General features: G+C 40.2%; 1 protein-coding gene across 1 annotated transcript in view; it reads right to left on the bottom strand.

Annotated features, from left to right (window-relative positions):
- dock7 (dedicator of cytokinesis 7) overlaps positions 1-27,713 on the bottom strand; it is a 134,540-nt gene that overhangs the window by 97,676 nt on the left and 9,151 nt on the right. Inside the window, 12 exon segments of the mRNA XM_055642095.1 lie at positions 2,207-2,435; positions 4,856-4,949; positions 5,091-5,233; positions 8,692-8,857; positions 9,131-9,211; positions 10,687-10,836; positions 11,982-12,048; positions 15,093-15,178; positions 17,672-17,884; positions 18,421-18,550; positions 18,644-18,712; positions 21,864-22,039. Of these exon segments, the coding sequence (XP_055498070.1) occupies positions 2,207-2,435; positions 4,856-4,949; positions 5,091-5,233; positions 8,692-8,857; positions 9,131-9,211; positions 10,687-10,836; positions 11,982-12,048; positions 15,093-15,178; positions 17,672-17,884; positions 18,421-18,550; positions 18,644-18,712; positions 21,864-22,039 (1,604 nt within the window).

Below are 27,713 nucleotides of genomic sequence, written 5' to 3'. Positions count from 1 at the left end.
CAATAATATTGACTTAAAAAAAGTTTAGGGTGACAAGTTTAGGGTAATAGTAAATGAGCTGATAGGGATTCAAAAAGTCAAACTCGGGTACAGGATGTGTTAGCCTTCGGCCTGGATACAAAGCACTTCTCCATCAATCATGAACGCAATCATTTCAGATAACCAGTTTTTGTCAGAAAGGTGTAGGAAGGAACTGCAGATGCTGGTTGAAACCGAACATAGACATAAAATGTAGGAGTAACTCGCTTTGTCAGAAAGGCCCTTTCTAATGCTTGTGCATCAACCTGAGTTCAGCTTTTCTCAGGTGCTGCTTGATCCACTGATATTAGCAAGATTTTTTCAGCTCACAATGTTGTTGATGGGTTTGAAGAGATTACAGAGAACAAAAGGAGAGAAATATTAAATCTGTCTGAGTCATGGGTGGATGGCCCAGCATGGTTGGGATACAAGGAACAGAGTTGTAAATGAGAGAAGATGGACAAGTAACCAAGAGAACATCACAAAACTTGAGTCTGAACATAATGAAAGTATGGACAATGCAGAGAAAGAGGTGCGTGATGTTCCTGACATTACAATAGATGGGTTATATCTATAGAGAGTGCATGAGCTCGGAAGCTCACCTTGATGTCTAACAGTTGGCTGATTCAGCCTATGGGTGTGCCTCGAAAAGGGGGTGGAATCATTAACAGATGTGAGGGGAGGGTTGTGGTCAAGAAATCTGACCGTACAGAGAGAGTAGAGTGGTTGGGAGGATTGAGGAGGGAGGCGCTGAGACAAAACAAAAATGTGAACGGGTTCACATGGAACCTGAAATTGTGTCTTGAATGTGGTGTTTTACTGTTCTTAACATTTTTATTTCGAAAATTATAAATGTTAAATTCTTGTTAAAATGTTCATAAAGTTAACTAATCACGTCATAGGTACAATGACAGCTGAACTAAACTTAAAACAATAGCACTGCATTTTTAATTTTAATTGAAAAAAATCTTCCAAAATAATTCCATTGTAAATTGGTTTTTATTTGTTTCTTTACGTCTGCACAGATACTAATTCCAAATAATTACATTAATGTCTGATAAGATAAAGTAGAATAAAGATATATTCCTGGCTTGGAATACTTCCATTGTACTGAATGCTATTTTACTCATATAATTAGTCATATTATTTGTTTGATCCATTATCTAATCTTCATGGTAAGTCACAACCAGGTTTCCCATGAATTAGTAGAAATAATACCATCTTGACCTAGTTAAGCACTTTTCCAAGGTGCCTCGACAGATTGATCACAGCGAATATAATGTTGCTAATTTCATAAAAAATTTTTACATAAAAACTAACCCGTAAAAGACAAGATACCACTAACTCTTTTAAACTTTTACAGAATAACGTAAAAGTGGGACAGTTAGAAGAAAATCTACCAAAGGAAGGTAAATATGCCGCGGGATAATTCAAGAGAAACATTATCTCCCGGAAATCCAATCTCATTAAATCTAATCTTTATTGACAAATTCTCACAGTGTTCTCACAAAAACAAATCCCCAAATCCTGATGGCAAACTGATATTCAATCTTATCTTCATCTGCTTTATCCAAATCTGCATAGAAGATATACAGGTCACTGTATTGGCACTGGTAACACAGCAGTTTATAGACAAATTTAGATGCAAGATAATGAGATGACTTTTGATCCAAATTTTACTCCGTCATTTTGACATTGCTATATTTGCAGTACTTCATTGGCTATTTTCATGCAGCAAATACAGATAGAATAACACATTTCTGCAGCCTTTCAACCAAACAGATTAACCATAACAATCACAAAAGAGAAGCCTTTGACAGGAACTGCTCCACAGCCTCAAATGGTCCATATTCAATGTATTAATGACAGCAATGTTCAATTAGACACAAAATGCTGGAGTAACTCAGTGGGATAGGCAGCATCTCTGGAGAAAGAATGGGTGACATTTCAGGCCGAGACCCTTCTTCAGACCCTTCTAATGCTGCCTGTCCCGCTGTGTTACTCCAGCATTTTGTGCCTATCTTTGGTTTAAACCAGCACCTGCAGTTCCTTCCAACACAAATGTTCAATCAGAATTGACTGTGAGTTGCAGCTCTGCTCAATGTCCCTATCTATTTCCCCCAAAGAATTATTTGCACACTATACAAGTTATGAAGAACCAGTATAGTGTATGGTGTATTAATCTCACCTGTAGGTGGTGTAAGGAACATAGACATCCCTCGATGGAAACTCCAGGATATCTCTTGTCGGTCTCACTCGAGTGTCAGGATAGGGTTTGTCAGGATCGGGGTTTGACCTAATGGGGTAACTCGGGCGTGAGCTGCATAAAGAAATAAAAATAATAAGGGGATTTTCTGGAGAACTGGAGTTTTTTAACACTATATTTCGATTTTAGCGTTTTAATTTTTTGAGTTGGGCTGCAAATTATGGAATTTTGAAACAATGAATTAAAATGAACATTAAGTGGGAGGCTCCGCTCTTTCAGGGAAAGGAGAACTCAAGCCGAGTGATAAAGAAGTTTTAACACTATTACATTTCAGAATCTTTAGGGTTTAATTTTTTCAGACGGTAGAGCTGCAAATTATGGAATTTTGAAACAATGAATTATCGTTTAAAAATGTTGGTACATTTCATCATAGCTAAGTGGGAGGCTCCGAAGATGTCCTGAATGTGAATGGACAGAGAATGAACTGAAGGGTAAAAGATTAGTGAGACTCAAGCCGAGTGATACATCTTTGAAGAAGGATCTTGTCCCGAAACGTCACCCATTCCTTCTCTCCGGAGATGCTGTCTGTCCTGCTGAGTTACTCCAACTTTTTGGCTATCTTCGATATATCTCAGTACGTCAGTCCAGTCAAACTCTGGCCTTTGATTCAACCATCTGCCTCACTTGCGTCTAGTTATTACCTGTACGCTTTGTCCTGCCTCTCCTTTCTCTTCACCCCTACAATCAGTCTGAAGAAGGGTCCCGACCTGAAACTTCATCTATCCATGTTCTCCAGGGATGCTGCCACACCCGCTGAATTACTCCAGCACTTTCATATCCCAGTGATACAAAGATTATTCAGTCATTTTTGTGAATTTTAAGAACCAGGCAGAAAGGAGGATCAATTTGGAAAACAACGAGTAGGAAAGGGGGAAGATGATCTGCCTTAGAATGTTGGGAACATTTGAAAATAAAGTTAATGTTGAAGATCACATGGAAATCTAGTACTTCAACAGCTGACAGATCCTGATTGTGCATTTCCAGTATTTTCTAGATTTAGAAGTATTTTTTAGGAATGAAAGAAAAAACTCTCTACAATCACTAGAAATCACCTTTGTCTTACAGCACAGTTGGAGGTCATTAAGTTCATCGGGACAATGCCGACTGCTAGAAGCACAATTCCTTGGTCCCATTCTTCTGTTTAATGCTCTGTCAATTATTCTTTCTATCCAATTCTTTATTGAAGGCATCATTTGAATTTTTTCCACTATCCCTACAGACAGCGAGTTCCAGATGATGACCAATAAGGTCATCCTCGTATCACTCTTGTGCCTTGCGCGCAAGATTTTAAATCTGTATCCCTTGGCCCACACACCATCTGCTAATGAATGCAAAATCCCTCTATTTATCTGATATAAACAAGTCATTATCTTGGGCACTTCCAGCAAATCTTCTTTCAATCTTTTTTGCTCAAGAAGAATAATCCCAGATTCTCCATTTTGAAATTAATCTGAAAAGAGCCATTCAAATCCTTGTTGCATACCTCAGTATAAGATCCATCCTGCAATCCAAACGTTTTTGCAACCTACATCCTTGTTTAACATTAGACTTGATTTATGCGATAAATATTTACATGATTGACAAGGAAACTTCCATATCTCGTTTTAATTTTTTCATCTGTAGAATATGGATATCGCTGGAAGAGTAACTGCAAATTTACATTTAAATAATTAAATGGAAAATTCTTATTACTAATAGCATTTATGGCCATTCTCAATTGCCCTTCAGAAGATCTGCTTGAACCACTGCAGTCTTTCAGGTGAAGCTAATAGACAATAGGTGCAGTAGTAGGCCATTTGGTCCTTCGAGCCAGCACCACCATTCAATGTGATCATGGCTGATCATCCCCAATCAGTACCCCGTTCCTGCCTTATGCCCATATCCCCCAACTCCACTATTTTTAAGAGCCCTATCTAGCTCTCTCTTCGCTCTAGATATTCCCACATTATTCTTATATTGGAAATTCCAGGCAATAAAAGAGCAGTAAATATTTCAACGTTCAGATGCTGTTAGAGGGGAACCTGAAGCTTCAGGTATTCCCTTGACACGTTTGCAGACATGTAGTGGATTTGTGAGCATTGTGGGAGCAGCCAATGTGTGCAACTGCAGTGCATTTTGTACGTGGTCCACAATGCAGCCACTGTGCATCAGTGGTGGAAGGAATGAATGTACAGGGTGGTTGGATGGTATCTAACTCTTTGAGATTCATCTCACTCAGGCAAGCATAAAGCACTCAATAATAATCTTGTGTGATACGATACCCATCCTACTGACCTGTTCTTTTAGCCACCACATCTGTGTGGGTGAGTTGAGTTTCTGGTCAGTGGCAACCCTTGAGTGTTGATGAAGGGGGATTTGGGAACAATAATGTCTTTGAATTACGATCATAAGTAGGGTGCCCGGCTGATTTTCTCTGGCTACTGAGACCAAATATCATGCTTCAACCATTCTGTCTGCAGAATAGAGGCTTTACCATGAAACATTCCATGTCAGCATGTACTGTCCCATTAACGGTAGTACTTTCACCCACATTTCAGCTACTGTCAGCAGCAACAGAGAAGAACAACTTACCTGTGATTGGTCTTAGTCTTCTCAAAACAGATGAGGGTCTTCTCATGTCAGCAAGGAATTTATACAAATCTTCATCACTAAGACGATCTCCCTCCTAGACATTAGCGTGAGGTGAAAGAGAAGCAAAGAAGGGATTGAAAGAGGTATGTTGTATTTATGGATAAAATTACTAACTGCTTTTATATCAGGTGGCCTTATCTCCTCTTATGTATGATGTGAAACTACGTCAGGATACCTGTTTGAAGAAGTTTGTGACCGTCAGTGTAGCAGGCCTGAAACTCGAAAGGTTGCATGATTCGTCCCCGGTTGACATTCGTTCAAGAGAGCGTCTCCCGACCAGTCCAGAGTTCCTTCTTTCTGACCAAGAACCTTTCCGCTCTATCGGGAAATTACATCACACAATTAAGAAAATCCTCAGTGTCACAGAAAGCCCCTTCCCTCAAATACTGCAACATAACTTCACGTTGTATCTAATTTCCTCCCCCAAGCCTTAAACTTTGAACATCCCTCCAAAATCCCACATGTTATTTCCGCCATTCTCAATCCCGTCATTCCTTCTGATGTTGCTGTTCAGGAATAACTGCTGCATTGGTCCTTTAAAATAGTAATTGTATTTCATTACACGAAGAACTAAATAATAATTCACCTGTTACCTACTAGTCAGTGCCTTAATACTAATCCATTAACCAACAAGGCGGGAATATCAAATACTAGAGGGCATAGCTTTAAGGTGAGATGGGGAAAGTCTAAAATTGAATTTCACCAAGACAGGAATGTGCTGCAAAAAGAAGTGGTGGAAACAGATATAACAGCGATGTATAGACACATTTGGACGGACACAAACAGGCAACAAATATGAATGTAGACCACGTGCAGGCAGATGTGCAGGTTAAATGATGGTTGGCACCAACATAGTGGGCTGAAAGGCCTGTTCTTATGTCGCACTGTTCTATATTCTAAAGCTTTGACAGCAACAGCAGAATCTGGGAACGAGAAAACCAAAAATCTGCAGATGCAGGAAAACTGAAATAAAACAGAAAAGTTTGGAAATACTCGGCTGGTCAGGTAGAACCAGTGGAAAGTGAAAAAAAGTTTGTGTTCATCTACAAAGAGAATACCTCAGGTCAGGCTAGTCACAAGCAGTGGTAGGTGAAGAAGCAATCTGGTTGAATGATTAATAAGGACAGTTAAAAGAGCGAAATAATTTTTTTTTAAAACACAAATAAAATCAGGGAGATGACTGGCATGTTAGGCCTTGTCAGTTCACAAGAATAAATAAACAATTATAATAGATGAACAACATACAGTATAAATGGCCAGTGATAATACTCAGTGAAAACATGAGCTTTTAAATAGCTTTTAAGTTTAACATTGAATCTGGAAGGCTGCAAAATCCATTAGGAAGATTAGGTACTATTTCTCAAGCTTACATTGTAGCGTTGTTACAAAACCTACCATCAGCGGCGCTAGAGATCTGCCACTGCCTGTGCTTGCGATTCTGGAGGCTTTGGGTGGGCGGGATTAAAATGCAGGTTTGTATTGGTTGTCGGGGAGGGATTTCCTCGGGCTGCTAGCTGATGAAAAAAAATCATTTGCGCTACCGTTCCCGTTAAAAAAATTGCTGACGATTTAATCGCTGGATTGAAGTTAAACGCGACTAAAAACACTTTCAACGCCTTCAGGCCAAAACAAAAGGTATGTCTATGTCGTATATTTATCATATTATCTTGCTTTTTGGTGTGGTTTCATTTTAATTTTATGATGCGAAAATGTTACTTAGGTCCCCATACCAATCGGCCGTATCTTGTCTGCCGATATGGGCTTAAAATGTGTGGCAATGGCAACATTCCAATCGATCACATTCCAGAAACAACCACTCTCAAGATAATCAAATTCTTTTTTTTTGCACAATCATGTCATAACAACATCTAAATCATCTATATTTTGTGTTATTGTCTATCCATGATCAATATTTCCATACTATATATCCACACTACAGTTTTAGTCAGATGTATTGTGCAAAAAATAATGATTTTGATTATCCTGAGAGTGGATGTTTCTGGATTAATTTATGGGAATTATTAAATTCTTTCCATTTGGCATAGAAATTCATGACAAAGTGAGAATTAAAAATCATATATTGTGAATTCTTGTGTGAATGGGATAAGTTTGTTATTTGGATACTTAGACTATTTAAATATTTTAGCCTTTTCTTAAGAAATGGATAGATGTTTAGATCTAGTAATTGAATTTAGATTAATTTATTAATTGATTAGATGAATTTAATTGATTTGATGAAACTTATGAATATGAATTTTTTTTGGGGTATTTACTATTTGTTTTAGCGTTTAACTTTATCATTTCTACCTTTTATTTCTAAAACTGAAAATAATAACCTGTTTCTGTTAATGCTGTTCAGTGTTTTTTTCCCGTTACATTTTAAACGGATGTCTCCGAAGAATAAATGCAAAATTGTCAATCCAAGTGCCCAGCAAAAGAGACTGATTTAGACAGCATTCGCAGAGATTATCTGAATTTGGACTACTCCAAATGTGATGATCTACAGGACATTCTTAATGGGAAAGTAGTGGGCAGAAAGGTGTGTCATGCGTGATTAAAGAGCAAAAACATAATAGTTTACAGTGCCAAAATTGAAAAGTTGAGGAAAAACCAGGTGTACAGAGTTGCTTATTGGTTACAATCTGAGAACTATGATGATGCTACTGATTATGATATGCCAATGTACCAGCTAGCAACTGATCTTCTCCATAAAGACTTGGTCTTTTGCTAGAAATTGTAATTTCTTTACCAGTCTGTTATGGACTCACAGCATATAATACAATAATATTAAAGTTCTGATCTTGAGAATATCACATTTTTGAATTTTCGAGGCTGGGTGTTTATTACTATTTCCTTCACAACGGTCAATTTTGCAATTAGCTACAATTAAGTAACTAACTAATTATATGCTTTAATTTCAGGTCATCCAAGTAAGATATTTCATAGGTACACAAAATTGCTGGAGAAACTCAGCGGGTTCAGCAGCATCTATGGAGCGAAGGAAATAGGCGACGTTTCGGGCCGAAACCCTTCTTCAGACTGATGGGGGGTGGAGATGGAAGGAAAAAGGGAGGAGGAGGAGACCGAGGGCACGGGGGTGGGAGGAGACAGCTCGAGGGTTAAGGAAGGGGAGGAGACTGCAAGGGCTAGCAAAATTGGGAGAATTCAACGTTCATGCCATCAGGGACGCAAGATATTTCATATTTGTTTTGGAACGCTTCAATCTATAATAAATGAAAATTTCATTCAGTTCTCCTAATGTTTAAGAAAGTTATGGGCTTTTGACTGTTCTCGATCACAGCTTTTGGTTTGATCAATAGAAAAGCAATCGGGAACAAGATGCTAATTTCTGAGTATGCAAATGACCATAACATTTTTAATACTGAAGATATGAAAGTGAATTGGGTATCAAATTAAAGTTATTTTTATGCTTTATCTGATGGGATAAATTACAGGCTTGATTTTTTAAATCTCAAACTTTTGTAACATTCCTACACATTGGGCCTTGTTATGACAATGCACAAGGCCAGGGATGCACGAGTCAGGAGTGAGATAGAGAACTAAAATGGTACGCAGCAGGAAGGTTGGGATCACCCGCATGATCTAAAACAGATGCTCCACAAAGCAGTCACCCAATGTGCATTTGGTTTCTCCAATGCAGAGGACACCGCAAAATGAGCAGGGAATACCATTCTCTACACTGAATCGTTGCTTCACTTGGAGGAACTGTTTGGAATGGAAAGTTATTTATGAAAATTCAGTTAAATGTGCATTACCTCCTGTTCCAATCTCTAAATCTGTACTGTCTCGCTCCAGGCTTCCTGCACTGTTAACAATGTTCATTAGATGTATGGCAGTCCAAGCAAAAGGCATGCGGTACTTTCCCAGTCTATGACAGAACTGCTCTGCTTGGCTCTTCAGCTTCTCCAACTTTTCCTTGTTCTGTAAGAAATGAAAATATATATATATATACACACAATTAGGGGCAACTGAAGCTCTGTCACCGTTCTTAAACTTGCGAGTTAAAAAATCAGCTAGGGCAGTCTACCCTTCACTGTCACATGATTAATAACTATGTGCAAGCTTGTTAAAAGCAAATCAGAGTTATAACATTTCAATTACAATTTAGAAATTACTTATTAGTTTTAGGTTAGAGTCATTGCTTGGTAAATATAAATTCCTAACATTCCCAAAATATTTCAGAAAGACTATTACTTTGGCTGTTTCTGACTCCTTGAAGATCATGTAGGGTTCTGCACATTCACCAATGTCTCCTTGTTGCAGAACTTTCTCCAACTGAAAAACGAAACAAAATAATTTATAACAGCAGGTCGCATGTTCTCTTCAATTATAAACTCGGGCTTGGAAAAGTTTCAGAATTCACATTAGGGTGCAAGAGATTGCTTTAGTGAACCTAGCCTGAGTCTCTTGGCCAGCAAAGAGTTTATGCACTACCTTCAAAATAAATATAAATTGCCTTTCACAGAGGGATGACTCAAATGGAAATAAATCTAAAGCTAAAGACTGGTGACTGAATGCTTATTCAAAATGTGAATTTAAAGAAGCATCTTGAAAGATGTGAAGAGGCGAGAAAGTTTTATGTGAATAATGCCTGACTAGAGATCTTTGACAGCATATTGCACACACCTATAATGAAAGAGATCATCAAAATCGTTTTGCGAAGGGAATCTGTAATTGAGTATGACTGCTCTATATATACATCTGTAGTACAGTCCTAACCTGTAGGTGAGAAACAGTAAGCTTCCTTACAAAATGTACTTAAACAAGGTGCCTTCTCCCATCTCTTCTTTGGGTGGTACATATTGTTGGCTAGATCTGGAAATGCATAGATACAAGAAACTTACCTGCATATGGGTGATATCTTCTGTTCAATCTCAATGTCAGTCTGCAGATGAATCTGCCATCTCCGACCAGTTTGAACTGGCCATGAGGGCCATAGTCAATTGCGGCAAAGCTGCATTCTTCAGCAGCTAGTGCAACCAATTTGTTACCTTCACTGTCAGGTCCGATTACCTGAAGGCGTTGCTCCAGAGGGGCTGGAGCATGCACCAGGATCAGGGTGGAGCATATTGTTAAGGTAAAGAAAAAAAAACAATATACTGGCAAAGGCAATCACTGTCCTTCAGGGGAAAGAACCTGGTCAGCAACGCAAGGTGCACTTGATCTTGTTGAACCTGGCACAGGTGTGGCCCATACCCAACAAATGTCCTGTGGCAATCACAAACGTTTCTCCTTGATTTTGAGCTCAGAAATTGAATGATCTTGTAGCTTGAGTATATTATACATACATTGCAAGGAGTGTATGGAGAAAGACTTTCCCCACATTATTCACGTAAATTAAAAAAAGACCAATTAAAACTATACTTAATTGTGCAGAGCAAGTTCGCTGGGTGATAATTTGGTACACTTCACTCCAGTAATCTGCAAATGGCTTGAATATTCATACACAAGTTTTGGGTAACAGGGCAGTAAGAAATATCAATCAATGTTTAACATTAAAGCTGCTTCAATAAATACAAGTTGTTATTGTTGCTCCTCCCCTCTCCTTCTGATTTTCGAGTAACTTCTGCCACTAAGCAAAGGTAACAAAGCCCATGCTGTTCTCCCACCCCCATGGCCCATTACCATATAATCAGTGTCCAGGTTCACATTTGAAGCAGAATAAAGGGAAACCAAACACGGCTACATCTTACCACAGTGTTAGAGAGCTGTAGAAGGGAAGAAAATATTTAAAAATAAACATTTCTTACCTTTATAACTAAAAAAACATCCTGACATGGATAAGTGATTGAAAAAATTGCTGATCGGGCTAACGTTGAAATAGCTGCAGGAGGAACATGAGGACGCAGCATGCCTTTAGTTTGCTCAGAATTCAAATCAAAGAAGAAGTTTTCAGAAATCTGTGGAGTAGAAACAATATTTGGTATAACGTAGAAAAATTAAAGACCCAATTTTTATAAACTTACAAAATATTCAATGGAGCTATGGTATTTGCATTAGCTCCACGCTACCCTCTAGAGATGCACACATGGAATTTCAGTTAATAGGGAACAACGCACAATGAAGTAGACAAGACAAACACAATTATTAATTTAAAAGTAACAGCACAGCAACTAGAAAATATGTGACATTACAATTCATGGAAAGGGGAGTTTAACATTTGCAAATTAATTTCCCCTTTAAAAAAATGACCATTAATATTACTATCAAAGATGCCTTAATATTACTAAGTTATTTTTTTAAATAGATTGAATGCATTGAGGACATCCTACAAATTCAGCCTTGAAGTATTCCTCATGTCACTTGCTATCTTTGATTATAAAAACATAACAATTCCTAATTTTTAATTAACAAACGACCCTGCATCAACTGACATTTACAGAGAGGAATTCAAACATTCGCATCTTTTGCAAGCTGATTTTTGTTTTCCTATCTTCACCTCTAAAAACACCTTAATTGCCCCACAAAAGTTCCAATTTTAGATTATATGCCTTAATCCAACATTCCCTAACAAGCAAAATTAGTCGCTGACCCATGGGTACTTTAGGTTGTGTCCTATCCCAGTTATTTACATTGCAACAATCAGATCAAAGAAAAGTACAGCAAGGAGAATCTGCAATCCATCATATAAACAAAACTGCATCAAAACAGAGCCAACATTGTAACTGGCCCATGAGAAAATTATTTTGCGAACTGCATTCACATGACATGTGATGAGCAAAATAACAATAATCAAAGGATCTATTTTACGAATCCAGACACTTTGGTTGGTTATGGAGCTGTCCAAAGTTGGTTATGCACCGCTGAGCAGGGGGTCGAGATATTCCACATTTGAATACTTAATTGGTTGATCTCACGCAAGACAATATTTAGGAAGAAGAAAATTCAACCCTGCTCTTAATTCTTGTCCAGCATTAAATGCAAATTTGACAAAAGGTTCCTATATATATTTAATGGAACACAAGTTTCATTAACTTGCTAAGTGTCCTTAGAGAGAAAGAGAATTAAAAAAAATTAAGGGCCAAAATATATTTACAGTACCAACCTTTTTCTTTTCTCTCACGTCATACAAGGCCAAGCTTGCAAAAATGGGCTCAATTTCAATTTCAAACCTATAAAGACAAGAATTTTGTAGTCAAATTGCGTAAACATAGAAATTAGAAACAAGCCTCTTGTATCTGCTCCACCATTCAAGCCAACCATGGTTGATCCATTTACTCAATATCATTTCTTACTCCATCGCTTATGTCTAGATACTTTTTGTGTCCTGAAATCTACCATCTTAAATACATTTAGCAATAAGCGAGTTCGGTATTCCGATAAACGCAAGGAATCATGGGATTTGTCAAAAGTCATTCGGGAAAAAACGAGCGCAGCGCTGTATAAACTGTCTATAAATTGTTAACTATTCTACCAATGAATTAATCTAGAATTTTGTCAACTCAATAAGTTCCTTTCTTGTTCTACTGTTCACACACTACTTGCACAGTCCCAGTTCTAGTTCAGTTCATTAATCTGCAATTATGAGATATTCAAAAAGATAAAGAATTTATTATTTTCATTTAATCCTTAATGTGTTTGCTACTGAAATAAGAAAATATTACGTGTTTAAAACATTTTCTTATCTTTATTCATAATTTATGTGTAAAAATATATTTAATCTGAGGCAGGCAGCGACTGTATCAGTGTGATGTGGGCTGATGCTTTACCTACAGGTGGTGTGAATGTACCGTTAAGGCAAAGATTAATCTCCAAGGAAAACTGAGTATATGGTTGGCCCTGTGAAGGAGCCGCCAATCCGACATTTAACTGCAAAATGCCTGCCCTTTAGTATTGGATAGATTAGGTGGAGGGTCTGTGCTGTTCCACGTTTGCGGTGAGTTCCCCCAGCCATCTCACCCAGTGCACGTTGACCAGCACAGTTCGCCAGCCCTTGTTAGCAGAGGCTCTTTGTGCAGCTGTTACCCGAAGCCCAAAGGTTTTGTGGAGGTTCTGCATTAGACAACTGTCGACAAGGTCTGGCTGAGAAAATGCTCCCACTCATATTACGAGTTGGCCCCGCGTTTGCCCACTCGCTGGGGCGGGCTGCGCCTCCTTCAAAGAGAGTGAGAACAGGTCCCGTCAGCTGGGGAGCTGCGACCCACTCCTGATTGAAGCCTCTAGTTTAGCTGCGGTTCAAATGGCAGCAAATTCTCATAATTAGTCGACCACACAACCTTTAATTCGTGTAAATCAATATCAAATTTGAATGGCTGTGACTCAGGCTAATGCTAGGGTTTTGATAATTGAAGGGTCATTCCAGGCATTCTTGCATTTTCAAGGCTGGTGCTGTATTGAGTCAATAATATAAATAGATACAATTGTGGATTTGTGCAGCCTGTAGTACACTGGGGCCTACTGCTGACGTATTTGACGGATACATTTATTTATAAATCTCATTGAAATGAATAAGCAGGTCCGTACACATGCAGCAGTTCAGCCAGCGAGAATGTTTTTCCCGAGTGACCTATGACCTGGGCATCTGCAGTTGAAATACCGAACTCGCTTATTTGGCCTCCCCCCCCCCCCCCACCACCCTCAAATGAATAAATCTCTCTTCAGATTTCTCTTAATTTCACTTAAATGTCTTTTTGTTGTACCAACATGGCAACCCATGGTTCTAGACACTCCCAACTGCCACCCACCCTCATGCCAACCAAAGAAAATATCCTTCATGTATCCAGTTTCCATATACGTCAGAAATTAACATCAATGAGATCACTTCGCAACCTTCTAAACTCAAGTGAATTCAGGCCTAGTTACGTCAAACATTTCTCATTTTGTTATACCATCTTCAGAATCACTGCGATCAACTTTCACTGCATTCGCTTTAACGGCAGGTATATCACTCTTTAGATATGGAGACCAAAATTTCACACACAATGTCACACAATGTGGTTGCACGATATTATTATAGATATACACTCCAGTATCATTATAAACACCCCACATATTTTGAGTTTCTGAAGCCAAACCAGTGCAGAACCTTCAGTAAATAGTAGGGTGCTGGGGAGTGATATAGAGCAGAGGGATCGAGGAGTACAGTTACATTGTTCCCTGAAAATTGTGTCACAGGTAGATACGGTGGAAAAGAGGACTTTTGGTACATTGGCCTTTATCAGTCAAGAGATGGCGTGTAGAAATTGGGACATTATGTTGCAGTTGTGCAAGACTTTGGTGAGGCCGCATTAAGAGTAATTTGTTCAGTTTTGGTCACCTTGGAAGAATGTCATTAAGAGGGAAAGACTGCACAGAAGATTTACAAAGATGTTGCCAGAACCAGAGGACATGATCTATAGGGAGAGGTCGAGCAAGCTTAATCCTTAGAGCGCAAAAGGCTAATGGGTGATCTTATAGAGGTTTACTAAATCATGGGGAATTGATAGGATGAATGTACAGTATGTAACCCACAGTATGCAAATTAAGAAACAGAGAACAAGTTTAAGGTGAGAGGGAAAGATTTAATAGAAACCCAAGGGGCAACTTTATCACTGGGTGGTGAGTATGTGGAACAAGCTGCCCAAGGAGGTAGTTGAGGCAGGTACCAAAACAGCATTTAAAGGACACTTGGACAAGTACATAGATAGGAAGGGTTTGGAGGGATATGGGCCAAATGCAGGTAAATAGGACTAGTTTAGATGGGGTACCTTAGTCAGCATGGATGGGTTGGTCTAAGGGGCCTTTTTTCTTGCTGTGTGGCTCTATGTCAATCCATTTTCAAACCATGCATGCATATTATCCCCAATCCTGTATGCCTTTATTTCCCACATGTGGAATTCCTTACATGGGACTTTATCAAAGGCTTACTGCAAATTTAAATAATCTATATTGTTTCTTTCCAATTTATTTATTCAACAGTTACGTCCCAACTCCAGTAGGTTTGTCAAACATGATTTTCCATTCATAAATTCATGTTGTCTTTGTCTAATCCCCTTGAAAATTTCAGAGGATTATGTTATCATCCTTTGTAACAGACTCCAGATAATGTTAGGCTAACTGGCCTATACTACCTGTTTTCTCTCTCCCTCCTTTATGAGATGGTGGGGATTGCATTTGCCATCATTCAATCTGACATATAATTTAAGCATACCATATAGAATTTATTTTTAATACATACTTCAATGATAAGCATTTTACAAGGAGCCTTTGACCAAAATGTTCCCTGGGAACTTCTGGAATACTGTGCCTTTCTATTGGTTCATCCTGCAATTAGAGAAGTTAGTACATGTCAAGGAAACATCAATGAACATTTCATACTGGCCTTAATCTCCCAAGGATGGGAAATAAAATGTCTCACTTTTACACAAGTCTCATTCATCACTACATCATTCTGGATATCTTCCCTAATGAGAAATATGTTGTGATATTGAGCCAAGCATGCAGATGAGTAACTAATTTCTAGACAGGATAGCTGCTGGGTTACTCCAATTAGACTTTAGTGATGCAGCATGAAAACAAGCCCTTTGGCCCACTGAGTCTACACCAACGAGCAATAACCTGCACACTGGCACTATCCTACACACTGGGGATAATGTACACAAGCCAATTAACCTACAAACGTTACATCTTTACGACTAGGGAGGAAACCAGAGCACCCGGAGGAAACCACCGCAGTCACAGGGAGAATGTACAAACTCCTTACGGACAGCATCTGTAGTCAGAATCCAACCTGGGTGTCTGGCGCTGTAAGGCAGCAACATACTGCTGTGCCACTGAGCCTTGTTCTTAAATTTGCAGCAAGGGAAATCAGACAGAACTCAAACTTCTGAGAACTGAAGATGAGCTCTGCCAGAGTAGTACCATATGGGCGTTGGGTAAAGACAGATCTAGGAAAGTACCAATACCCTTCAGTATTAAAGAGTCTGAGATATATGGAGCAGGCTCCTGCATGAAATTTGGCAATCAGAACAGTGGGGAATTGAAATCAGTGAACGGTAGAATCATCTTCAAAAAGTAAACCAGAAAATTGGAGAAGTTAGGGTGCGAGGAGGTGTGTGTGTGTGTGTGTGCGTGTGCGTGTGTGTGTGTGTGCGTGTGCATGTGTGGTGGGGGGGGGGCAGTTCGAGTCAGAGGAGTGTTGGAAAAAGCAGTTATTTAAAAGCAGTCAATAAGTTCATAAGAAAAGTTTCTCGCAAAGTGGTAAGTATAAATGAAAAAACTGGGTGAAACCCTGTTCCTGTTCTTGTATTTTTCTGGGAATGGAGAAATGAAAGTACTAAGTAGAACCCATGGACTGACAACAAATAGAATAAGGAAAATAAGCATAGTCATTCAAAATGAAAACTTTCTTATTACTGGTTTTCACCCAGCTGTCCACACAAACTGCCACCAAATACCATCAAATTCAGAAACTATTTTGCAGGAAAAGCAATCTAATCATGCTAAGCTTTGGATAGCATATGCCTTCAGCTAACTGAACAGCACAGCAGAGCAGAACATTATTTGGAACAAAAATGGAAAAGGCTTCATCATATTAGTCCCAAATTTACACATACATGAAGCATTTTATAGCAACAATAAGTACATTTTATATAACATAAATTTTTTCTGACCAATTTTTTTTAAATGTTGTACATAGTAGTGAAGAACTTCAGCTCTGCACAATAGAACAGTTCACAATATAGGTGTTCAACATCCACATCAAGTATTATAATGGTAAGCAAAGCACATTGGATATAAACATAGAACATAAAATAATACAGCATTGAATAGTGCCCTTCGGCCCACATTGTGCCTAACATGAAAAAGTTAAACTGATCACAGCCGCCTGTACATGATCTATATCTCTCTATTCTTCACTTCCATGTGCCTATCTAAAAATCTCTTAAACGCCATTATCATACCTGTCTCCGTCACCACCCCGGCAATGCATTCCACGCCTCCACTGCTCTGTGTAAAAAAAGTTGCCCCGCACATCCCCATTAAACTTCCCTCTCTCACCTTATAAGCTAAGCCCTCTAGTGTTGGACATTTCCAATCTGGGAAAAAAAGGTCTGAATGTCTACCCTATCGATGCCTCTCATAATGTTACACAGTATACTTCTATCGGGTCTCCCCTCAACCTCCAATATTCCAGAGAAAACAATCAAAATCTATTCAACTGCTCCCTGTAGCTCCAAGTGCGGCCTAACCAAACTCACAGGGAGCTGCATCCTGAATTCCTGACTCTTATATTCCTGCAATGAAAGCAAGCATACCATACTTCTTCTTTACAACCCTATCTACTTTTATCTATTCACCTTCAGTGAGCTATGAACTTGAAGTCCAAGATCCCTCTGCATATCAATGCTGTAAAGGGTATTGCCATTAACTGAATGAATTATACTTTATTAACTGTATATTCTCTTCTTACATTCAACCTCCCAAAGTGCGACACCTCAGGTTAAACTCCATCTGTCATTTCCCCACCCACTTCTGCAGCTGGTCTATCTCCCGCTGTATCTTCAGGCAGAATTCCTCACTGTCTGCAGCTCCCCTGATTTTGGTGTCGTCAACAACCCTACTGATCATCTAAAGCAATCTCAGTGTATCTCCTATTGCACCCAGTAGGACAATTTTCATTTCCGATACCTGCAATTGTGTGGTTTATGAATGAAGTTGCCATCAATGAATACCAAACTTGTTACCTATAGATAAAGTCACACATTATGTAACTCTGTAAAGAACACAATATGCAAACACAATTAATTTTCCAACCTCATCTGGTGCAGGATAAAGTGCAAATAGCTCCCTGTGTCGATTTCCCTTCCTCTGTTCTTCATTCAGTTGGTCTATTTCTTCAATAGGGGATCGATCTAGTAGATTTGGAAGGACAGCATCAGGAAGCGAGTTTTTGAGATCAAAAATACTGCAGGCCCAGCTACCTCTAGGAGTATCATCTATTGATACAGAACGCCGTTTCAAATCATCCTGCAATCAGAGAGCCGTTTGTTAAATTCCATGCTCCAATTTTTTGCTCTATAATAAAAGTAATTGAATGTCGATTTGTTTGTTTCCAAATGAGGCGATAACTCCAGCAAGTCATGGTGAGTGAGAACATTTGGAAAGTTAGAAATATTTGAAGAGGCATCATGTAATAAAATTTCTAATCACATAAAATCATCTAATTCTGCATAGATTGTAGCCTGCACATTAATCCTTGGGATTGATCATTCCACATGACCATTTGATTAGATATAATGACTTGAATTTATATAGTGCTTTCACAATTTCAAGATGTCTCATAGCACTTTATAGCCAATTAAACACTTTGTTGTGTTGCCATTATCGGAATGTATGAAATATGATCAATTTGTCCATAATAGCTTCCCATAAAGAAGAATGGAATAATAATCAGAGATTTCATTTTATTGATCTCTATATTAGATAATATGAGCCAATAATTCATATTGGGTTTTGTATCTAGTTATAACCTTGCAAATACATTCAATGAAATGCCTCCTCACCTGATCGTCCTGGTAACTGTTGGTGTCTGGCATTTCATCCGATTCAAAGATCTGCTTTGGCAAACCTTTCTGCCTTTCCTTCTGTTTGTCAAGTGTGTTGGGATTAAATCCTGTGCTGAGTTTGTGATACCTGTATTTGTGAATGTTTAAAATTTACGTTACAATAAAACTTCACTAAACAAGTAGAACGGAATCTAGTGAAAATACACTACCTAAAGCTTACTTGCGATTGACAATGGCCCAATCTTCAGTGTATGTTCGCACACAGTCCCTGACATGAGGGCCCATGTCACTGAAAGTAAGAATGAACATATCAATAACAAAAATGTTGAGTTGAAAACTGGCTTTCATCGTACTCTATGAAAACTTATAAAAAAACAATTGACATTCAACCAGTCCCCCTAAAATGCTTCTACTGGATGTTCAGAAAGGAAGAATATTCCACAGAAACTCATGTAACTCTGCTTTGCCATTGAAATAAATCAAGGGTGAGCTTCAGTTTTACTATCTTACACCATATCCTTTGACTGCCCTAATGAGAATCACGAGCCTTCTGGGAGAGGATTCCTAAGATCTGGAACCTTCTTTATTTCAGTCCCTACCCTGAAACCACAAGTTCAGTGAGGGGAAACAGACTCTCAGCAACTACCTTGTCAAGACCTCAAAGAATTTCATTTATTGCAGTCTCCATGATCTTCTGGTTTCACTTCATCAAAAATAACGTTTGTTGCTTTGAAATGTAGAAACAAGGAACTGCAGATGTTAGTTTACAAAAGAAGACAGTGAACACTGGAGTAGCTTGGCAGATCAGGCAGCATCTCAGAAGATAGGCGATGTTTCTGATCAGAACTCTTCCTCAGTGTGTGTGTGTGTGTGTGTGTGTGTGTGTGTGTGTGTGTGTGTGTGTGTGTGTGTGTGTGTGTGTGTGTGTGTGTGTGTGTGTGTGTGTGTGTGTGTGTGTGTGTGTGTGTGTGGTGGGGAAGAAGGAAGAAAGCTGGAAAAGTGTGCGTGTATGCGGCGGGGGGTTGGGGGAGAAGAGGGAAGAAAGCTGGAAGAGAGGAAGAGCAGGACAAAGCCAGGCAGGTAAGAGCCCAACGCAGGTGAAGATGGTTATTTGATAGCAGAAGGTTGGACAAGGACAAAATACAGAATACAGAAGATATGAGACAAAAGTATTGAGGAGGTAAATTGTGAAACTAGAGGAACAAATGGAGGTAGGAGTGGAGAAATGTGTAAGTCCAGGTGGGGCACACGAAAAGGGGGGTGGGGGGGAGGGGGGAGAAAAGAAAAGGGGAATCTGTTATATGGAGGAAGAATGGAGATGGGGAGGGTTATGTGGCTACCTAAAATTGGAGAATTTGATGTTCATACCTTTGGGTTGGAAGCTACCCAAGCGTAATATGAGGTGTTGTTCCGATAGTTTGCGTGTGGCCTCACTCTGGCAATGGAGGAGGTCCAGATCAGAAAGGTCGGTACAAGAATGGGAAGAGAAAGAGGAGTTAAAATTTATATCAACTGGGATAAACCGGGATATCCTGCAGGCCTTGGCATATCAAGCGTACATTACAATGGTCACTGAGTCTATGCTTGGTCTGGCCAATGCACAGGAGGCCGGATCGGGAACACAAGATGTAGTACATCTTAGACAAGGTGCATGTGAACCTCTGTCTCACATGGAAGGATTGCTGGAGTCCCTGGACAGAGGTGAGGGAGGAGGTATAGAGACAGATGTTACGCTGTCTCCCGCCTCCTGCGGGGGATAGTACCTGTGTGGGGTGGTTTGGGTGGGAATAGATGAGTGAACAAAGGAGTTGCAGAGGGAGGGGTCTCTGCGGAAGACATAAATGGTGGGAAGACATAAATGGGAAGATGTAACAGGTGGTAGGATCACATTCGAGGTGACAGAAATGTTGGAGAATGATGTATTGGATGCAAAGTCTGGTGGGGTGACAATCAGTCTGAAGAAGGGCCCTAACCCAAAAGTTGCCTAATCGTGTTCTCCTGAGATGCTGCCTGACCCGCTGAGCTATTCGGGCAGTGTGTCTTCATCCTTTCATTGAACTCCATTTGTCATTGTTTTACGTACTCAATAAGCCAGAATATGTTATTAAAGATTCTTTTTCATGAATATGCAAACACCACCAGAACTTCAACCCTCAGGTAAAGTGCAGATGTTAGTTGAATGCCAATGCTGATGTCAAGGTTAGGCAAATCCGTCTGAGATTTTGAGAAAATGCAATCTTGCTGTCTTTCTCACTATTGAAATATTGAAAAATAACATAACGTTTCAATGCTTATCATTTAATGACAGGCACAATGAGTGTCTCTGGATTTTCTGTTTTGATTTTAAATGTCTTTTAGACACAGTACTACTCAGCATGGCAGTGACCTTTTCAAAACTATGTCTATCAGAAATGACTGATCTTCACAAACCTTTCATCTCTTCATACATGCAAGTGGTGGTGTGTCTCCGAAGATCAAAGCTACTGACTCGCAAACATTTATAATTACTTTGCCTTCTCTCTCCAATCCAAAAGGCACAATTTCGGAGTTATGAGTTTCAAGGTTATGAAAAATGCTATCCAACTAATCTGCAATTTCCTCACCAATTTAGTCTGAGAATCATAGTCGTACAGCATGGAAACAGACGCTTCGGCCCAACTTGCCCACACCGACCAAGTTGCTCAGTCTCCATTTGTCTCACCTACCTGCATTTGGCCCATATCCTTCTAAACATTGCAACAAAATTGAACTGCAGATGCTGGTTTATACCAAAGATAAACACAAAATGCAGGATAAACTCAGCAGGTCAGGCAACATCTCTGGAGAACATGGATAGGTGGCATTTGGGTTGGGCCCTTCTTCAGAACCTTTCCTATCCATGTATCTTTGTAAATGTCTTTTAAATGTTGATGGTACCCGTCTCAACTACCTCTGGCAGCTCATTCCATATACCCACCACCCTTTGTGTGAAAAAGTTTCCCCTCAGGTTCCTATTAAATCTTTCCCCTCTCACCTTAAACCTATATCCTCTGGATCTAGATTCCCCTATTCCCCAACTTCTTTCATAACTCAGTCATTCTTGCCCTTTGTTAAGTTAACATGTGATTAGTTATATTTTTTAAATGCAAACATTGTGCTGATGTTTTGTAATCCAAATAACAGATAATTGCAACAAGAATTTCAAACAAAAATATCCAAGTTGAACGTGATCAAATACTCGACCCTCACACTGCATTCCTTCACCTAAACCACAGCAAGAAAGAGAATACAGAAAAGTGCAAATACATCAGAATTGCCGTCATTTAATATTTCAAACATTTACTCTCCATTAAACCAAGTTTTAGCTATCATATATTCACATGACTATTCTGTGCATACAATAACTTATTTTTAGCTTACATCTGATCAAACTCTCAGCAAAGGTAGAATGTAGTTCTTACCTTTCATCAGGTACTGCTTGTACTAGTGTTCGACATTCTCTTGGGCTGTAAATAACTTCAACATCATCTGGTGGAAATTCCAGCAAGTCCCTTAAGGGACCTGGATCAATTATGGGAGGGTGCATTATCAGATAATCTTCAAAATCCACTGGATCCACTGCCTCAGTTAACGGAACCTGGAATTCACACATTAATAATGGTAGATATTGTCTGAAAGATCCCCATTTTAAACTTGAACTAAATAATCAACATTTTGTTTTGGTTGTATGATCAAGGAACAGCTCTATAGATTTCACTCCTTTGCTAAATGTGTTGATCAAACAGGAGTACAAGCTCACTCATTTTCTACAATTTAGATCATAGTTGATCTGTACCTCTACTGCAGTTTGCCTCCCATTACACCCCCAACCAAACTAATCCCATGATACCTTATCAAATAAACAATCAGTTTATCAAATAGAGAATCAACCTGCTAAATTTCACTGCCATTACTGGCATAAGAATGGGCACTTGAACACAGTATTGGTGGATACATTCCCAAGATTGAGTGAAAAGTGGAGTGTGCTAAAAACTGGTTATTAAAAAAGCTAATTTGACAATACCTGTGGAAAGTCATAACTTGCATTCCTGCAAGGCAAAGTTAAACTTCTTCAGGCAATTCAGCTGGGCACTAAGAAATAAAATTTGACAGCCACAGAGAGAGATATTAGGGCAGGTAATTGTAAATTTAGTCAAAAAGATAGGCTTTCAGAATCATCATAAAAGAGAAAATGTGAGGCCTGGAGATGGAACCATAAACCTTTGGTTTGAATAACGATTGAAATCAGAGTGCTCACTGGTGGAATTAAAATCAGCAAAATACAAAAGGCCAGAATTGAAGACATGCAAAGATCTTGGAGGGCTCCATGGATGGAAGAAGTTACAGTTGATAGGGAAAGCAAGGCCTTGGAGGGAGTTGAATGTTACAACCAGGAGGTGTCTGAATTATTAGCCAATGCAGACAGTGGACTTACAAAGTGGACTTTGTAAGAATTAAGATACCGACACCAAAATTACAGAAGAGTTCACATTTATGGAGGTTACCGGAAGGGAGGCTTTCCAGGAGAATTCTGGAAGTCAAGATTAGAGATAACAATGACCCACATAGAAGAGTTTCCCAGATGCAGACAAACTGAGGCGGTGGCCAAGATGAAGGAGCATAGAAAAAAAAATACCTAACCAAAACCTGAAAAAACCCTCAGAAAACATATACATTTGCAGATCTGTGTAACATCCCTTCAAGCTTGATTTGCTATACAGTAAGATCTTGCTGATCTTGGCCTCTATTTTCTTGCCTCATATCCAAAAGCTATAAGGTAAAAAAAAATTCTAAAGAAGTTCCTCATCATCTCAATCTTTCTTGGATCACTTCTATACTTGAGACTGCCTCAGAAGAGGAAGCCAACACAAGAAGCCTGCACAAGTTCTAATATACTGCAATACGTTCAGTTTGCATTCTTATCTCCAGAGAATATAAACTCAATTTGATTAATCTTATTCATAAATAAACCCCTTTGTCCTGGAATCAATCCAGTGAAACTTATTTTTGCTGTCTCCAAGGCAGCTATATCCAGTACAAATGAATGCAAAGTGGTACACATACAGCATGGAAAGGGACCCTTCAGCCCAAGCCCTCCATTTTCACCAAGATGACCATCAAAGCTAATCCCATGTTTTTGTGTTAGACCCTTTAAACCTATCCTATCCATGTAACCCGACCACCCAGGTTCCCAATAATCATTCCCCTCTCACCTTAAACCCATGCCCTCTGGTTCTTCATTCCCCAACTCCAGGAAAAAGCATTCACCCTATCTATGCCACTCATCAATTCATACACCTCTGTAAGATCACTTCTCAGGCTCGCATGCTCCAACAGGGCTCTCGCTTAACTTTTTTTCCCTGTTGCCAGCCGGGCAACCTTGGCAGCTTTTTGGGTTGCCAGATGACAGTTTAGGTGGTCATTTAAGATGGCTTGCATGACACGTGCGATAATGTGCTCGGACGAAGTGCGTAGTTACCAGTCGGAATTATGCTCAATGAAGCATTCACATATTATTTCTGCTTCAAATAAAGTCACAAGCTAACATATTCACCATTCAAGACATCTATATACCACAATGACGTGCAGCAAAATTATAATACGGTATCTCAACACTTTTTACACTTTGCAATTAATGCAATTTTTATTATTTCTTTCCACTTCCAAACAAAAATGTGGTTGGATTATTCAGCATATGATCAACCTGTGTCAATAAATCCTGGACCTTGATAACATATATGCTTAACCATGCACACTACAGATTGATGCAAGCATGTTTTCTGTGAAGGACCAAATGTTATCATGACATGGCCATAGCAAGGGTCGTTATTGCTATTGGTACAGAAACACTCTCGCTTCCCACATAATTTATCCACAACAAAACATACAGGTTGCAAGGAATTTTCTAAAGGCATTTTATGATAATAGCTGTTAAAACTGACTATACGCATCTGACAGGTTAAACATTACATTAACTGACAAGAGATGGCCAAAGGACATAAATGCAGCAAATGTTCTTTTGGTAATATATTTAAAGGTGTCAAGACACCACATTACCAGACATTTAGATTAGATGTATGTGGCAATGAAGATACCCAGTTTGAAAGCAACATTTTTTTTGTAAAATTTGTGATAAACGTTTTTTCCATCATTCCCTCTTCAGAATTAACGTTAAAATTTCAACTGAAATATCTCCTGACCAAATTTGTGATGTATATGACTGATTGTAAAAGTAAAATCTGGATAAATCCAACGTATAGTTGTGAATGTTGCTCATTAAATAACTACAGTACTGATACTCCATATATAGAGCATTGATTTGCCATTAAAATGAATTCTGTAATAATCAGTGACAATCGAACACTGCGGTTTTAATGTTTCACGTGTTCACAATTTAATTAATCCATCTTTATGGATTTAAACAAATAATAACATTGGGAATTAAAACATATTTGATTGCATTCCATTATCAAACATAGTCAATGTTAGCTCTGAAGACATTTCCAGCACAATAGGGTCGGGAGGGGGGGAGGGTCTGAATCAGTGCAGGATGGGATTGAGAAGGCGATTAGTGCAGATTGGATGGATTGAGTGCATGTTGGTTGGAGTAGGTAAAATTGTGAGGGGAGAGCGCGGGGATGTCAGTGGGGTTGAATGGGGGATCTGTGATGGATGGGTGGGCGGAGCAGTGGGGATGAAGGGGGGGGGGGGGGGGCAGTGCAGGATGGATGGGAAGGGGGGTCAGTACAGGATGCGGGGGGACCAGGGAAGGAGCGTGCAGCATGGATGGGAGACTGGGATCAGGAGGATCAATTGGGGGACCAGTGTATAGGATTGATGGAGAGTGGCAGGGCGTTGGATAGGCACGTCTCCAGGATCCAATCACCGCGGGGGGGGGGGTCACGCCACACTGAGATGACCCGGGGCCGGGGACAAGGACATCAGAGAGAGAGAGAGAGAGAGCTGCTGGACCCGAGAGGAGAGAGAGAGAGAGAGGAAGGGGCAGAGGAGGTGGGAAGGAAGGCCAGCGCTCCTTGGACAACACCTGTCAGGCACGGAAATCTCAATCAAAATATGGAGGAGACCGCGGACAGAATATCTTGGTGGCCGCGCGCGCATGCGCACACCCACACACACAGCGCGAGGCTTTGGAGGCTCAATCCAGCGCGAAATGCAGCTCAACTGCCTGTCTTGCCCAAAGATACTAGAGGAGCTCCTCTATAATCTCTGGTCTCGCCAACAGCCTTGTCTCAATCCAGACAGGGACAGGCAGTCTTGAGCAGCGCTGCTTCTCTGCGCTGGCTGTGGGCCTGGTGGCACCACTCCCGTCTGACTCCCGACGCCTCTGGCCACCCCCGGGGGGGGGGTGGGGGGCTCGCGGGTGGGGACGGGGATGGTCCAGTGGCAGCGATTGCAGCGCCGGAGACAGGGATCGATCCTGGCTGTGGTGCAGGTTTGCCGAGAGTGTTTTGGCACGTCTCCCTCCTCCAATCACCGCGCTTTATCCTCCCCCCCAACCCCCTCCACCTAATATGTCCTCCACTGACCGACACCTCCCTCCTCCAAGGGTTTGTTGGCGGAGTGGCAGTAGCGGCCATTATCAGGCCGGGCGGGGTGCAGGAGGAGGAGGAGGAGGAGGAGGAGATGGAGATGGAGCCGCCGCCGCTGCTGCTGTGCGGGGCCCGACATTCGCTCGGACCCTCCGTCACGCCACACTTTCCCACAACCGTCGCCGACACAAAACATCACGTTCCTTTTCTCCAGAGACGCTGCTGGACCCGTGGAGTTACTCTAGTTTTTTGTGTCTATCTTCGGTATAAACCAAGTTGTCAAGCCGGGCAAAAAGACTCGCCGTTTAGGTTGCCCGTCGGCACTTTGAGTGGTCAGTGGCACCCGGGCAACCGGTAATTTCGAGCCCTGCTCTCCGTATAAGTTAGTCCCTCCAGTCTTTTTTTAGATAACACAGGGATCTGGGAAGAAAGGATACAAGACCAATATGCCTTTATGAAAACTGCTAATAGTCGAGGCACACAGGTCAGCCAGCATCTATGAAGAGATACACAGTTAATGCTTTAGGTTAGTAACAGTTCATCAGAACTAAGACATTTTAGAAATCAAACATGTTGATTTTTAATTTCTTGGTTCAGATGGAAGATCATTCACCTGAAACTCTAACCCTATTTCTCATTACCCAGTTGCTGCCAGGACCACTGCCATATCCCCCCCACTCGGTTTCATTTTCAGCATCAGCAGTTTTTGCTTTATAATTTGCACAATATTCATCCCCTGGGTACATTTTAACCAGGAATACTGCCTTCAAAGCTCCTTGGTGAGAAAGGTAAGGGAAAGAAAAAATGTTACTGTTCAGTGACCTCCACTGGAAAGTAATGCTGCTGACATTCACTGTACAATCTCATGTAAAAAAATTATACCTGGATGAAGAAACCTTAGCGGGCGGCACGGTGGCACAGCAGTAGAGTTGCTGCCTTACAGTGCCAGAGACCCGTGTTCGATCTTAACTACCAGTGCTTCTCTGTACAGAGTTTGGTTCTGAACCTGCATGGGTTTTCCCTGGGAACTCGTTTCCTCCCACACACAAAAGACATAGGTTTGTAGGCTAATTGGCTTGCGAAAATTATAAATTGTCCCAAGTGTGTGTAGGATACTGTCAATGTCTGGGGATCGATGGTCGGCGGGGACTCAATGAGCCGAAGGACCTGTTTCCGCGCTGTATCTCAAAACTAAACTAAACCAAAGCCAGCTAATGTGGCTTTAAGTAAAGAAATGCAGCAAATCAGATTTAGAACCAAACTATAGTGAAGGAAATTGGTATTGGTTTATTAATGTCACATGTACCGAGGCACAGCAAAAGGCTTTTGTTTGGGTGCTATCAGGTCAAATCAAATCATACTGTCGTCTAATCAAGCCATGCACATGTACAACCAGTAGTGCAAAAAGTAAAATACTAGAGTGCGGAATATAGTGCTACAGCATTATAACTTTACAGTTACAGAGAACATGTCCAAGATATCCAATGAGGTTGGTCATAAGATTGAGATGACACCCTAGTTTATGGGAGAACAATGCAAGAGTCTGATAACAGCAGGGAAGAAGCCGTTCCAGAATCAAGTAGTATGTGCTTTCACACTTTTGTATCTTCTGCCCGACTTAAGAAGAGGGAATGACTAGTGTAAATGGTCTATGATAATGTTTGCTGCTTTCGCAAGGCAGCATGAACTGTAGATGGAGTTGATGGGAGTCCGGTTGGTCTG

The sequence above is a fragment of the Leucoraja erinacea genome, chromosome 10 (genome assembly GCF_028641065.1).
Source record: "Leucoraja erinacea ecotype New England chromosome 10, Leri_hhj_1, whole genome shotgun sequence".
NCBI classification, from domain to species: Eukaryota; Metazoa; Chordata; class Chondrichthyes; order Rajiformes; family Rajidae; genus Leucoraja; species Leucoraja erinaceus.
The sequence above is the reverse complement of the archived record's forward strand: the minus strand, read 5'-3'. Positions and strand labels throughout refer to the sequence as shown.